This window comes from Podarcis filfolensis (assembly GCF_964270895.1).
Source record: "Podarcis filfolensis genome assembly, chromosome: Z".
NCBI lineage: Eukaryota > Metazoa > Chordata > Lepidosauria > Squamata > Lacertidae > Podarcis > Podarcis filfolensis.
In genome coordinates this window covers 37,117,697-37,130,378 of record NC_139617.1, presented here as the reverse complement: position 1 = coordinate 37,130,378, position 12,682 = coordinate 37,117,697, and the positions used below count along the sequence as shown (strand labels likewise).

The window sequence follows — 12,682 nt, the reverse complement described above, 5'->3', positions numbered from 1 at the left end:
CTGCCACTTTAGGCTCTCTTTAGGTTCTGCTGCCTGAAGTGGCTGCCTCAGTCAGCCCCATAGGTGGACTGGCCCTGCACCTAGGAAGTCCGTTGGTTTCAGTTGGCCACAGCAGTTGTTTTCAGTCAGTGTGCCATGGCAACCTGGGTGCCTTGAACAATGCTCAGTTGCCATGAGCAACACTGGCCTCTGTTCCTCTCCCCCCCCCCCCATGCCCTCTCACATCTCTGTCTCCCAAAGACTTTCACAGCTGTTTGTTTCATCCCCAGCCACACTCTCCCCTGGCAAATGGTACCTCTGGGGCTGGCCAGGGGGTACTGGTTGCCAGGAGCTAAGGTGACCTTGGAGTAAGCAAGCAAGCAAGCGTTTGCTGTGTGCAATGCCTGCCTGGGAGCTGAGTGCCTGGTGCTGAAGGGGAGCCTTTCTGCCATGCAGGCCTGGCAGTGCCTGCTGCTGCCATTGCTGTCTCCCAAGGTGCTGGCCTCACATTCACCTTTGGCCAGTCTCTGTTGGGCCACTAAGGCTGGGTGCATCCTTGTCCCAGGCCCCTGTGGGGCAACGTGAGGAGGCACCTCTTTTGGGTACAGGAGGGGTAGCAGCTGTCCAGGGGACTCCCAAGAAGAGGGGAGAGGAGAGGAGGCTGAGGGAACACTCCAAAGGGAAAGTGTTTGAAAAGGGGTGAGGGGTTGCTGGCTCTGCAGGTAAGGGGTGACATAACTGGGCTCATAAGCCCCACAGGGGTGTCACAAAAAGAATGTAATTGGTCACGGGTGCTGTGGACTCAAAAAGGTTGATAACCTCTGGGGTACAGTCCATTGGGACTGGTAGGGGGGAAGGCAGGGAGACCAACAGTAGGTGGAGCCAGAGAGCCAGTGGCAAGCAAAGCCAGCCCATTCTAGTTTTGTCCCTGTCCTCCTCCCTGGTGAGTGCTGAGACTAAGCAGAATGGAACTGAAATAAAAAAATTAAAAAAAAATTGACCAGTAGTTGGTTTCTAAGGTGCAACTGGACAATTTTTTAATTTTTATTTTTTTATTTCGACTGCGTCAGACCAACATGGCCGCCTCCCTGAATCCAGAATTGAACTGACAGCCACTGACACCTTCTAAATGGTTTGTACAAGAAATATAGCCCACGAAGGAATGTGGCCTTTGAACTCTAAAAATCCTCTGCCCTTCTGCTCTTGATCAATCAGATATGTCATGTACCCCTACTATTTGCTTACTTTCTCACTTACTATAATTAATTTCTTCATCCAAGGATCACAGGGAAGTTTGCAATGTAAAAACACAAAAATATATAAAATAGTAACAAACAAAAACTGTTATGTACTAAGCTTGGATCCTAGAACAATAGACAAGTAGGATCCTGGAATGCAACAACTGATTGGCCTGCAGGAAAAGACCAATCAGACTCCAGGAGGGAAGCAGAATCAGTCAATCAGACAGGACTCATTGTGTAAATAATGTATATAAAAACCTGAGGTTTGGGGGGCAATTGAATCACTGTTTTACAAGCTGCAATAAAGAGCATGAAATCACTACAGGACTCAAGAGTATATTTCAAAAACAATACCCCCATCTGCTGTTCTTGTCTCCACCCTTCAAAGTCCCAGGCTCCTCCCCTTCTCTTAGAATCTGAGCCTTTGCAAACATTCGTTTTGGTCAGTGCTTTTCCCCCTAGGAGGTACTTAAGGGTACACAGTACCGGCATTTCTTCTTGTTGTTGTTGTTAAAAAGTGTGGCACTTACTGTAACAACTTCATGGTGAGTACCAACACCTATTTTTTATAGGAAAAAGCATACATTTCGGTCCCAGTGGATTGTCAATACTGATCCTGTGTAATTCTGTAGGAGTGGGTGACCGGGACGGATTTGAAGATTTCTTTGGACCGGCTAAATACCTTTGGGGATGACATCTTCAAGGATCCCAAGGTGCTGCAGTCTTACTACTATGCCATCTCAGACTTCTCCGTAGGGGGCAGGTAAGATGGGATGGGTGGGCGGAAAGAGGAAAAGGACAATCATAAAGGGTAGTTTTTTATTGGGAAGGGGTGATTGCTCTCACCTGGGAAAAAGGAAAGTGTTGCCAACCTTAAATCATGACTTCCTGCTGTCTTACGAATCCCCGCTTCTTAAGGCTCAAGTGTAAAATCCTAACCCAAGGACCACTACCCTTTTTTGGGCATGAAGGGTCACCACATCTGGAAATCAAAGAAATTCTCCTGGGTCCCAGCAAATGGCTATTTTACAATTTCCTGGAGATAACAGGAATTGAACCTGGGACCTTCTGCATGCAAATCATGCTTTACTGCAGCTCAGACAGTGTTTCAAATGAGGCCGGATAGGGATTGCTGATTAAAGAAGCAAAACATGTGTGCTTTGGGTGGAGGGAGGGATAAATAGGGGTGGGGAAATCATGGTCCCAAATGTTTCCCCATTCTACCTCCCCCGTTCCTGGTTTTCTTTCTGCCCATTTCTGCTGCAGTGTTAAGAAAACACACTAGAGAAAAAGGAGGATGGGAGGGTGAGGGTGGTCTTATGAAAGCACAGCAAGGACCACACTGGCTTTATCTGTCTTGAGTCTTTCTCCCAAGCAGCTGGGATTTGTTTTCTTCTGAACAGGCCACCCTCAGAGACTCCAAGCACAGCGAGTCCTGGGATTAGGGGTCAGGGATAAGCCCTGGATAAAAGAGGTGAAGGGTGCTATGGACTTGATTTGTGTTCTATCTCTCAAACTTTGCTTAGCATATGTGTTCCCTTGAGGAGAAGAATGTATTTTCCTCATTTTCAACAAAGGCGCATTCAAGACAGACGAGGGGTCTGGAGCACAGAGAATGTTGTTGGGTTTGTTTTTGTTTTAAATAGCCTACCCTGCTTTGGAGAAGTTCCTAACTGAAGAGGTGAATAATACTGAAAGGGTCAGTTGTCCATGTTTGGGTCTCTCCTAGGTGCAAGTGTAATGGCCATGCTAGTGAATGCATCCCAAATGAAGAGGATCAGTTGGTTTGCCTCTGCCAGCACAACACCACTGGGGTAGACTGCGAGTTGTGCCAGCCGTTTTATCAGGACCGCCCGTGGGCACGGGGCACCGCTGAGGCTGCCAACGAGTGTCTCCGTAAGTGGCATGTTGGAGTCTGGCAACTGTGGTCATTTCCAGCATAAGGAATAGCCTCAGAGCAGAAGGACCACCTATAGTTCCGGGTTCCTTTCCCCCTCGGAAAATTTATTTCAGTGGGTCAACTCTTGAGTATGTTGGAGAGCACCCATTATTATTATTATTATTATTATTATTATTATTAATCTACAGTGCAATCAGGATACCGTAAGCAAAAATAAAACAGAGAAGTCTCTGCCCCCAAGGCAATAAAAGTTAAGACAATAAGTTTTGGCAAAACAATCTTGTGTTTGTTTGGGTTTTTTTGTGCCCAGCATGCAACTGTAGCGGCCGATCAGACGAGTGCTTTTATGACTGGGAGTTATACCGACGCACTGGGCACGGTGGCCACTGCCGAAATTGCCAGGACAACACGGACGGCCCGCACTGTGAGCGCTGCCGCCAGAATTTCTACCGCTGGGATACCCAGGCGGCATGCCAGCCCTGCAGCTGCAACCCAGCAGGTAGGCAGATTGGGGAGGCAGTATGAAGGGTAGGGGGGCAGGAAGGGGGAAGTGACATAAAACTCCTAGCTGTCTTCTTTGACTGGTAGCACATGAATATATATATAGAGAGAAAGTTTTTAATACAAGATTGTTCACAACAGAGACTCCACCCATATATTATTATGCCACTTTAAACAGCCATGGCTCTCCCCTCCCCCCCAAGCATCCTTTGTTCAGGAAGGTGAGAGTTGTTAGGAAACCCACCATTCCCCTCACAGAGCTAAAATTCTCAGAGTGGTTTAGCAATCAGCTGCTCTCCCCAGCTTCCTCCCTGGCATCTCCAGGTGGGGCTGGAAATGCCCTTGCCTGAAACCCTGGAAGAAGAAGAAGAAGAAGAAGAAGAAGAAGAAGAAGAAGAAGAAGAAGAAGAAGAGTAGTAGCAGTAGTAGTATGGATTTGATATCCCACTTTATCACTACCCTAAGGAGTCTCAAAGCGGCTAACATTCTCCTTTCCCTTCCTCCTCCACAACAAACACTCTGTGAGGTGAGTGAGGCTGAGAGACTTCAGAGAAGTGTGACTGGCCCAAGTTAAGCTGCATGTGGAGGAGCGGGGGAAGCGAACCCGGTTCACCAGATTACGAGTCCACTGCTCTTAACCACTACACCACAATGGAGAGCTACTGCCAGTCAATGTAGATAATCCTGAGCTATATGGAGCCAATGGTCTGACTCAGTATAAATTGGATTCCTCAGTTCCTTTGTTGACACTTTATATCTTCCCAGGTTCCTTGAATCCCCAGTGTGACAGCTCAGGGGCCTGTGAATGCAAAGCAACGGTGACAGGCTGGAAGTGTGAGCGTTGCCGAGATGGATTCCATTCCCTCAGTGAAGGCGGGTGCAGGTGAGAGGAGGAGGAATAGTATCCCCCTGGAACTGTGGCAGGGGCAGGACTAGGGGCAGTGAGGTGGCCGCTTCAGGTGGTAAAAGCTGGGATTCCTCCTGGGCCCCAAGCCATTGTCACTCTTCAGCATACTCCTCTCCACCTGTTCCCATTCTTCTGAGCTGATGATAGGAATGGAAGAAATTCAATTTTGTTTGCATTTCAGTGGGAAGGTGCACTTCTCAAATCAATACACAAAGCAAAACATGGCTACCTTTCAAAATTAACTTCTCAGAGTGTTTTGATTTGATTCTCCAACCAAAGTGCATGTATTAGGAAAATATGCACATAAAAACGCATTTACTGGGGCAAAATAACATACAAAGTGCACTACATTAGAAGAAATTGCTTGCAAAAATGCATATGTTAATCTACACTGCATATAAAAGTGTGTTTATTAGGAGGAATTCACACAAGATGCTAACAAATTTCTTGACTGTTTTTACATATACTAGGGTCTGTGCCCTTGTTCACTCCTGTCACCAGCCCTCCTGCCATTCCACCCACATTGACCCCCTAGAACTGCACCTTCCCTCTCCATGCAATTATGAATCCTCTGATGGGGATTATGTAATGACAGTATTACATTTTTATGTACCGTATTTTTCGTCCCATAGGACGCTCCGTCCCATAGGACGCACCTAGTTTTTTGGGGGGGAAATAAAGGAAAAAAATTTTTCCTTTATTTCCCCCCCAAAACCAGGTCGGGGAAACCGAACCAGGTCGGGGAACAGCGGGATGGCGGCGCTGCGCCTCCTTGCTGTCCCCCGAGCTTGTGGGGCTGGCCGATGTCTGCCCGGTGCGCGGGGTGCTCTGCTTCAGGGCGCCCCTCGCACCGGGCGGCAGGCTACTATCCACAGCGTGGGGAGCCCTGCGGGGAACTCCCGCAGGGCTCCAACACGCTGCGGATGTCTGCTCGGCGCGAGGGGCGCTCTGCTTCAGGGTGCCCCTCGCGCCGGGTGGCAGGCTGCTATCCGCAGCGTGGGGAGCCCTGCGGGAACTCCCGCAGGGCTCCCCATGCTGCGGATGTCTGCCCGGATGTCTGCCTGTGCACCGGGCGGCAGGCTGCTATCCGCAGCCTAGACAGCCCTGCGGGAACTCCCGCAGGGCTGCCTAGGCTGCGGATGTGTTCCCGAAGCGCCGGGCGCTCTGCTTTCAGCGCGCCCGGCGCTCTGGGAAACAGGCTGCTATCCGCAGCCTAGACAGCCCTGCGGCAACTCCTGCAGGGCTGCCTAGGCTGCGGATGTGTTCCTGAAGCCTGGAGAGTGAGAGGGGTCGGTGCGCACCGACCCCTCTCGCTTTCCAAGCTTCAGCGAAAGCCTGCATTCGCCCCATAGGACGCACCCAGATTTCCCCTTCATTTTTGGAGGGGAAAAAGTGTGTCCTATAGGGCGAAAAATACGGTATATAGGAAGATAATAAAACCTATAATTGCTGCAGAATTGTGGATAACTGAATTTAAGATTGGGGGGGGGGAGGGAGAAACCAAAACTGACACATTTGTCCATCCCTAGCGGGCAGCAACACTTTCTTGTTGCAGGGTTGGCTGCCTCGCCTAGTTCCCTTCTTTCAACACTTCTCAGACGTTGTCTAGGAAAGTCCCCTTACTGAGAGAGCAGGCAAAGAGGCAGCCAGGCCAGGCCTCACACCCCAGCAGCCATGATGCATGTGGATACCTTGCTCTGGTCACATTGCACATGCTGGAACTGGCGCTGCTGTACTGCAGCCTTCGTTTGAGTGACACAACTTACCGGTATGTGTCATTGGCCTCCTTTTTCAGACCTTGCGCTTGTGATGCAGCTGGCAGTGTAGGAACATGTGACCCTAACACAGGACACTGCAGGTGCAAAGAGAAGGTAGAAGGGTACCTGTGCAACAGGTGAGTAATCTTGATCTCCCGCCTCTCTTCCTTTCCCTCTGTTGTTCCTAGCCCTGTGCAAACATAAGACTGTAACCTCCTCAGAGGAGGGATCTGTCTTTTTTATTGATGAGAATAAAAGCACCTCCAGATATTGCTGAACTACAGCTCCCATGAGCCCCAGCAATCATGGCCAATGGCTAGGGATGAGAGGAGTTTTAGTTCTGTAACATCTGGTGGGCCAAAATTTCTCTGCACCTGATTTTAAAAACAAACAAACAAACAAACAAACAAGCAGGCACTGTGTCATGAGCCTGAATCTGGGGAGCAGCCAAGACTCTCAAAGAACACAAGAAGAGTCTGTCTGGATCAGATCTGCCCCATCTGGCTAGTATCCTGTTCTCACAGTGGCTAACCAGATATCCCAATGGGAAACCCACAAGTACAACCTGAGCATCTTCCCCACCTGTGATTCCCAGCAACTGAGGTTCAAAGGCATACTGCCTCCAACAGTGGAGGGAGAATTTAGCCGCTGTGGGTGGTAGCCTTATCTTCCATGGATAAAGATACACTGTCAATAAAAATTGGTCTGCTCCATGAAGCTGACTGACATATGCTCTTTCTTGTCCAGGTGCCAACCTGGTAGCTTCAATCTACAGCTCCACAACCCTACTGGCTGCACCAGCTGCTTCTGCTATGGCCATTCAACAGCGTGCACAGTGGCCCAGGGGTATGAGGTTCACAATATCATCTCTGACTTCAGCCAAGGTAGTTGGGGAACTTTTCTATATGGGTATATCTGCACACTACAACGTTATGTTGGGCTTATAGCACTTTTAACAGCTGCAGTTTCCTTGATATCATTCTGGGAGTTGTAGTTTAGTGAAAGTGGTAGGATTTCTGTTGAAGTTCCCTAGGCTCCATTCAACCCAACTATATCCCAGGGCTCCCAGGAGAGACAGAAAAACAGTTAAAGCAGTAGAAGTCCATAGTGTAAAGTGCACAAGGGCACCACATGTTTATGCAAAATAGCAACAAATAAATAAATACCTGTAGAAGAAAACTAAAGGATTAAAATCTGTACAGTTTGTGTAGGGGTTGCGTTCAAAGTCAATACACATGGCAGTGGTCATGCTTAAGCCCCTTCTGAGCCCGCCCAGTTCTCGGGCCAAAAGTGGTGTATGCATTAGCACTTGCACATCACTACTAGTTTTTACAAGTTTTTACTGAGACAGGTGTGAATGAGGGTAACACAGATTGGCAGTTTTGAAAAGGCAGCCTTCCTGTCTGTGGGTGGAGTCATTGCGAGGCATAGGACTCTCTAGAGCAGGGATGTAGGGTTGCCATATTTCAAATATGGCAATATTTGCCAAAGTTGTTGAGCTTCTTTTAGTTTTGCCCAAAGTTGTTGAGCTCAAAATTTCAAAAAAAGAAGAAATTTTTGAGCTGTTTTTAAGGAAATCCACAAAAAAACCGAGACTTCCAACATTGGTTGCCATACATCCAGATCTTCCCAGACATTTCAGTGGTTTCCGCCCAGACACTGCTTCCGACTGCAGTATTCTGGCTATGTCTGGGAAATTCTGGACGTAGGGCAACCCTAAGGTAAGGTTGCCAGGCGTCCCCGTTTCCCAGGGACAGTCCCCGGATTTACAAATCAGTCCCCTGACAAAATCCATCTATCTAATAGGAAGTTGAAAAGTGTCCCCGGATTCATTGAAAAAAAGCTGGTAACCTTACCTAAGGGATAGCCAAAGTGATGCCTTGCAGGTGTTGTTGGACTATAGTTCCCATCATCCCTGGCTATTAGGCATGCTAGTTGGGGATGATGGGAGCTGGAATCCCACACAAGCCGTAGGACAAATTGGCTACCCCTGCTCTAGAGCAGGAAGAAGCAACCATTTTGCAATTGCTGCATTTTAGCAATTGAAAATCACATACCCCTGTCAGTCTTGCTATGAATCGCTCAGATATCTGCCACTGCATCCCAGTTTACTTACTAATCTCTAAAGCAGCTGCCCCATTGAGCATGCTGCTCAGCATGAGGAGCCAACCCTGAAGCAACTGTTCCATAAATCCAGCTAGGCCCCTATTGGCTCCCCAGATTGCCTAAGTGTGGCTGGACTGTTGAGCTGCAGTACCCAAATCTGGCCATTATTTGGGTGGCACTGTAGAGCATCAGAGACCAGGCAAATAGCTCACTGTACAATGGTACCTTGGTTTACAAACATAATCCATTCCCAAGGTCCGGTTGTAAACCAAAACAGGTTGTAACCCAAGGCGTGCTTTCGCCAATGGGTTGTAATAATTGGTTGTAATAATAATAAATGGGTTGTAATCCAAAAAAAGGGACATGCACTTCCAAGTTTGACGTGGTTGTAATCCAAAACAGTTGTAATCCAAAGCGGTTGTAAACCAAGGTAGCACTGTATGTGAAAGCCTCCCCAATGGCACAGCATCAATGGCTCAGCAACTTCAAGAAAAGGAAAAAGCAGCTGTGTAAACCCAGCACTCATAATTTATTTAATTCTGAGCTGTATCTGGCTGAGTTATAGCTTTCTGTTTGGCCAGTGGAGAGACATGTGGGCGAGTACACAGCTGGTGACCCAAAGTAAACCCAATGGAGCATATGAGGCCTTCTGTCTCCTGTTCTCCCTTTGCACAGCAGGGGTTTATTCTGCACTGGCTGAAGGCCTCTGTGTGAACCTAGCTTGGACTCTGTGTGAACCTATCAAGTAGCTCGCTCAGTCGCCATCCAGCATCCAAGATGGCGCTGAAGCAAGTTCATAGACCTCTTGTGTGTGAAAGATCACCCTCTGGTGAGCGGCCCAAGGAACGCCCATTATAGAACCTGTCAAAACCCACAGGGCCCAGTGGTCAAGGGGCTCCTGCTCCGATGGAAAACCTGTGTGAATTATTCTGTGCGTAGCTGTTAACGTAATAATCTGAACATGCTATTACTGTCTGCCGGGCCAGGCTACCCATGAGGTGAGGTGGTGCAGTTGCCTCTGGTAGCAGATCCAGCCTCCAGGGAGCTCATCGCAAACCACTGCCTTCCTTTCTGGTCTCATTTTACTTCCCCACTGCCTTCGGGTGGGGGGAGCTATGAGTCAGGAGCATTTTCTGTTGTGCCTCAAGTGGCAGAATGTCCTGGGCCGGCCCTGACAGTCTTTGTGTGTATGTGTTTTATTTAATTGTAGATGTTTATTTCTTTACTATTTGGTGGATTTTTTATTGATAGGGTTGCCAAATGTCCTCCTTTTCCAGGAAACATTCTCTTTTTCATGGGTAGAGTCGTTATAGCGATCCATAGTTAAAAATAGAAGTTGACAAATGTGTCCTCTTCAAAATATGGCAACCTTTATTCTTGTAATCTGCTTAGAATCCATATTAGTACTTCTTCTTCTACTACTACTAATAATACTAATACTAATACTAATACTAATACTATTATTACAATTTATTACCCACTCTTCATCCTAAGGTCCCAGGGCAGGTTACAACAATTACAACAATATTAAAAACAGTTAAAACAAGTTACAGTCACAGAAATAAGGTGGATCCTACAGATATATATCTCAAGTCTCAAAATCCGGGGTAAAGAGGTGTGTCTTATCATTTATCACAAGTTGCATAAGCTGCCAGATGCATCTCTATGGGAAGAGAGTTCCACAGCTATGGGGCTGCCACAGACAAATTGACAATTAAGTGGTGTATAAAAAAGGTAAAGGTACCCCTGCCCGTACGGGCCAGTCGTGTCCGACTCTAGGGTTGTGCACCCATCTCACTTAAGAGGCCGGGGGCCAGCGCTGTCCGGAGACACTTCCGGGTCACGTGGCCAGCATGACAAAGCTGCTCTGGCGAGCCAGCACCAGCGCAGCACACGGAAACGCCGTTTACCTTCCCACTATAAAGCGGTACCTATTTATCTACTTGCACTTAGGCGTGCTTTCAAACTGCTAGGTGGGCAGGAGCTGGGACCGAAAGACAGGAGCTCACCCCGCCGCAGGGATTCGAACCGCCAACCATGCGATCGGCAAGTCCTAGGCACTGAGGTTTTACCCACAGCGCCACCCACGTCCCTTAAGTGGTGTATACATCAATCAAATAATTAACTGATTAACAATATGTTTTTAAAAACACCCAAATAGGGATGGCATGAAATACCCATTGTATTGGAATCTGTTCCAATTATTTTTAAAATGGAAGGTGAAGCAACACATTTCGTTGTAATGCCTTTCCTTGGTTCATATAGCTTGCCTTTATACCATAACATTTCTTAGTGTCTGGAATCCAGATGCTTTCTCCCCATGGCTATCGTGGTGCAAAGTAACAATTGGTTTAGGTTTTTTTTTCATTCTTCCAGAGCTCCAGTTCCTGTTTCAACATGAATAGCTCATGAGACTCTCGGTCGCAGGGTTGTGGGTTTGAGCCCCACGTTGGGTGAAAGATGCATTGCAGGAGGTTGGACTAGATGACCCTTGTGGTCCCTTCCAACTCTACAATTCTATGATTCTATGTAGTTATAGGGTGAAATTTCACCAGGCCTCCATGAGCAAGAATGGCGAAAGAAGGGAAGGATATTAATTGAGTGCCTGCTTTACACACAGAAGGTCCCAGGTTCAGCTCCCAGTGGCATCTCCAGGTAGGGCTGGGAATGAAATCCTGGAGAGCCGCTTCCCGTCAGTGCAGACAATACTGACCTAGATAGAGTAAAGGGTCTCGCTCTGTATAAGGCAGCTTCCTATGTTCCTGTTGGAAGGGCTGTAGCTCATCTGTCTTGCATGTAGAAGATCCTAGGTTCAACCTTGTAGGCAAAAGCGAGCTAAATTGCAAGGTCAGCCAGACTTGCTTTGTCACTCTTTCTCTCTCTTTGCTTGTGTTTTGTTGTTTTTTACCAGGACTCGATGGCTGGAAAGCAGTAAATCCAAGTGGGCAGGAGGTCCCCCTCCGCTGGACTAGAGGAGAGATCTTCCTGGAGCAAGAGGAGGAAGAGGCTGATTTTATAGCGCCAGGTATAGTATCTGCAAAGCAGGAAGTGATGAAAATTCCTTCTCCCAAGGCTGCTAGCTCCTTCCATTGCAGTTTATCATAATGACCCTAGGTCCAAATGGCCCTCTGAAAGGAATTTGCCCTTGGGGCCAGTCCCAAAAGCACATAGCAAGCTGGTCACTCGATGCTCACTGTTCTGCAAGAGTAGCTTGTGGTGCCAGTATCCTTCCAGCTTGAGGTCATCACTTTGACTATGTCAGGGACCAGGAGTCAGATTCCTCATCAATGGGTGATGGAGGCAAAGGTGCGGAACCCAAAGTGTTCAATCCACCCTTTAATGGAAGCCTATCTAATTTTCACTTCACAGAACAATACCATCAAGGCTATCCTTTGAAATTCACACCTTGCCAAATTTTCTGATGCAGGTTCTGCAGCCAAAAGACATGTGTGTTACGGGGGAAAGTGTACCTAAGAATGCATATTTTTCTGAAAAACAACATCAAAAAATGCATTCCCTTATGGAAAATTGCTTGCAAATCATGTATTTATTGGGCAAAAATGTGTACAGCGTTGACAGATGCTGACAATTTTTTGCAATGTTTTTAAATAATAATAATAAATCACAAACAGCTGGTGGAAAAGTGGCAAACTGAACTTAAAATTGGAAAACTGAAAAACTGATAGAAACCGAAATAGAGATATTTGTTCATCCAGCCCCAGTATAGTGTATTGGTTAGAGCGTCAGCCTAGGATCTCTGAGTCGAGGTTTCAAATCCCCTCTTGGCCATTAAGCTGTCAGGGAGATAATTGCCAGTTGCTATCTCTCAGCCTAACTTACCCCACGGGGTTATTGTGGAGGATGAAATGGGAAGAGACAAGAACCACGTACACCACCTTGAGCTGCTTGGAGGAAAAGATGGGACATAAATGCAATGTGATAAATAAACTATCTAACTTTTGCCTTTCCTCTGAATTTCCCTCTCAATCCTTAGAGAGGTTCCTGGGTGACCAGCGCCTTAGTTACGGGCAGACCCTCTCCGTGTTCTTCCGCATAGCAAGCACCACACCTGACTTCCATTCTTTCCCCATTGGGCTGGTTTTGGAGGGGGATGGCATCTCAGTGTCAGCCAGTTATGCCGATACAGAAGACAGCAGAAATGGCACACACTGTGAAGAGCACATGATAGCGTTCAGGTATCTTTTTCTCTAACATTCTTCCTCACCTGTTCCTATCACAAGCCAAGGTGTTTTGATCTAACAGCCTTTTAAAAATTCTCAATGATGCAAAC

General features: G+C 47.4%; 1 protein-coding gene across 2 annotated transcripts in view; it reads left to right on the top strand.

Moving 5' to 3' along the window:
- The window catches only part of LAMC3 (laminin subunit gamma 3), a 64,475-nt gene that overhangs the window by 12,807 nt on the left and 38,986 nt on the right, over positions 1–12,682 (top strand). Inside the window, exons 1-9 of one of the 2 annotated variants that reach the window (XM_083596855.1) lie at positions 227–474; positions 1,853–1,983; positions 2,950–3,116; positions 3,431–3,619; positions 4,387–4,504; positions 6,324–6,422; positions 7,033–7,169; positions 11,303–11,416; positions 12,386–12,587. In XM_083596855.1, the coding sequence (XP_083452981.1) occupies positions 430–474; positions 1,853–1,983; positions 2,950–3,116; positions 3,431–3,619; positions 4,387–4,504; positions 6,324–6,422; positions 7,033–7,169; positions 11,303–11,416; positions 12,386–12,587 (1,202 nt within the window). In that variant the 5' untranslated portion in view covers positions 227–429. Of the gene's footprint in view, positions 1–226; positions 475–1,852; positions 1,984–2,949; positions 3,117–3,430; positions 3,620–4,386; positions 4,505–6,323; positions 6,423–7,032; positions 7,170–11,302; positions 11,417–12,385; positions 12,588–12,682 lie in introns of those variants that run through there. The other variant, XM_083596854.1, reaches the window with a different exon arrangement.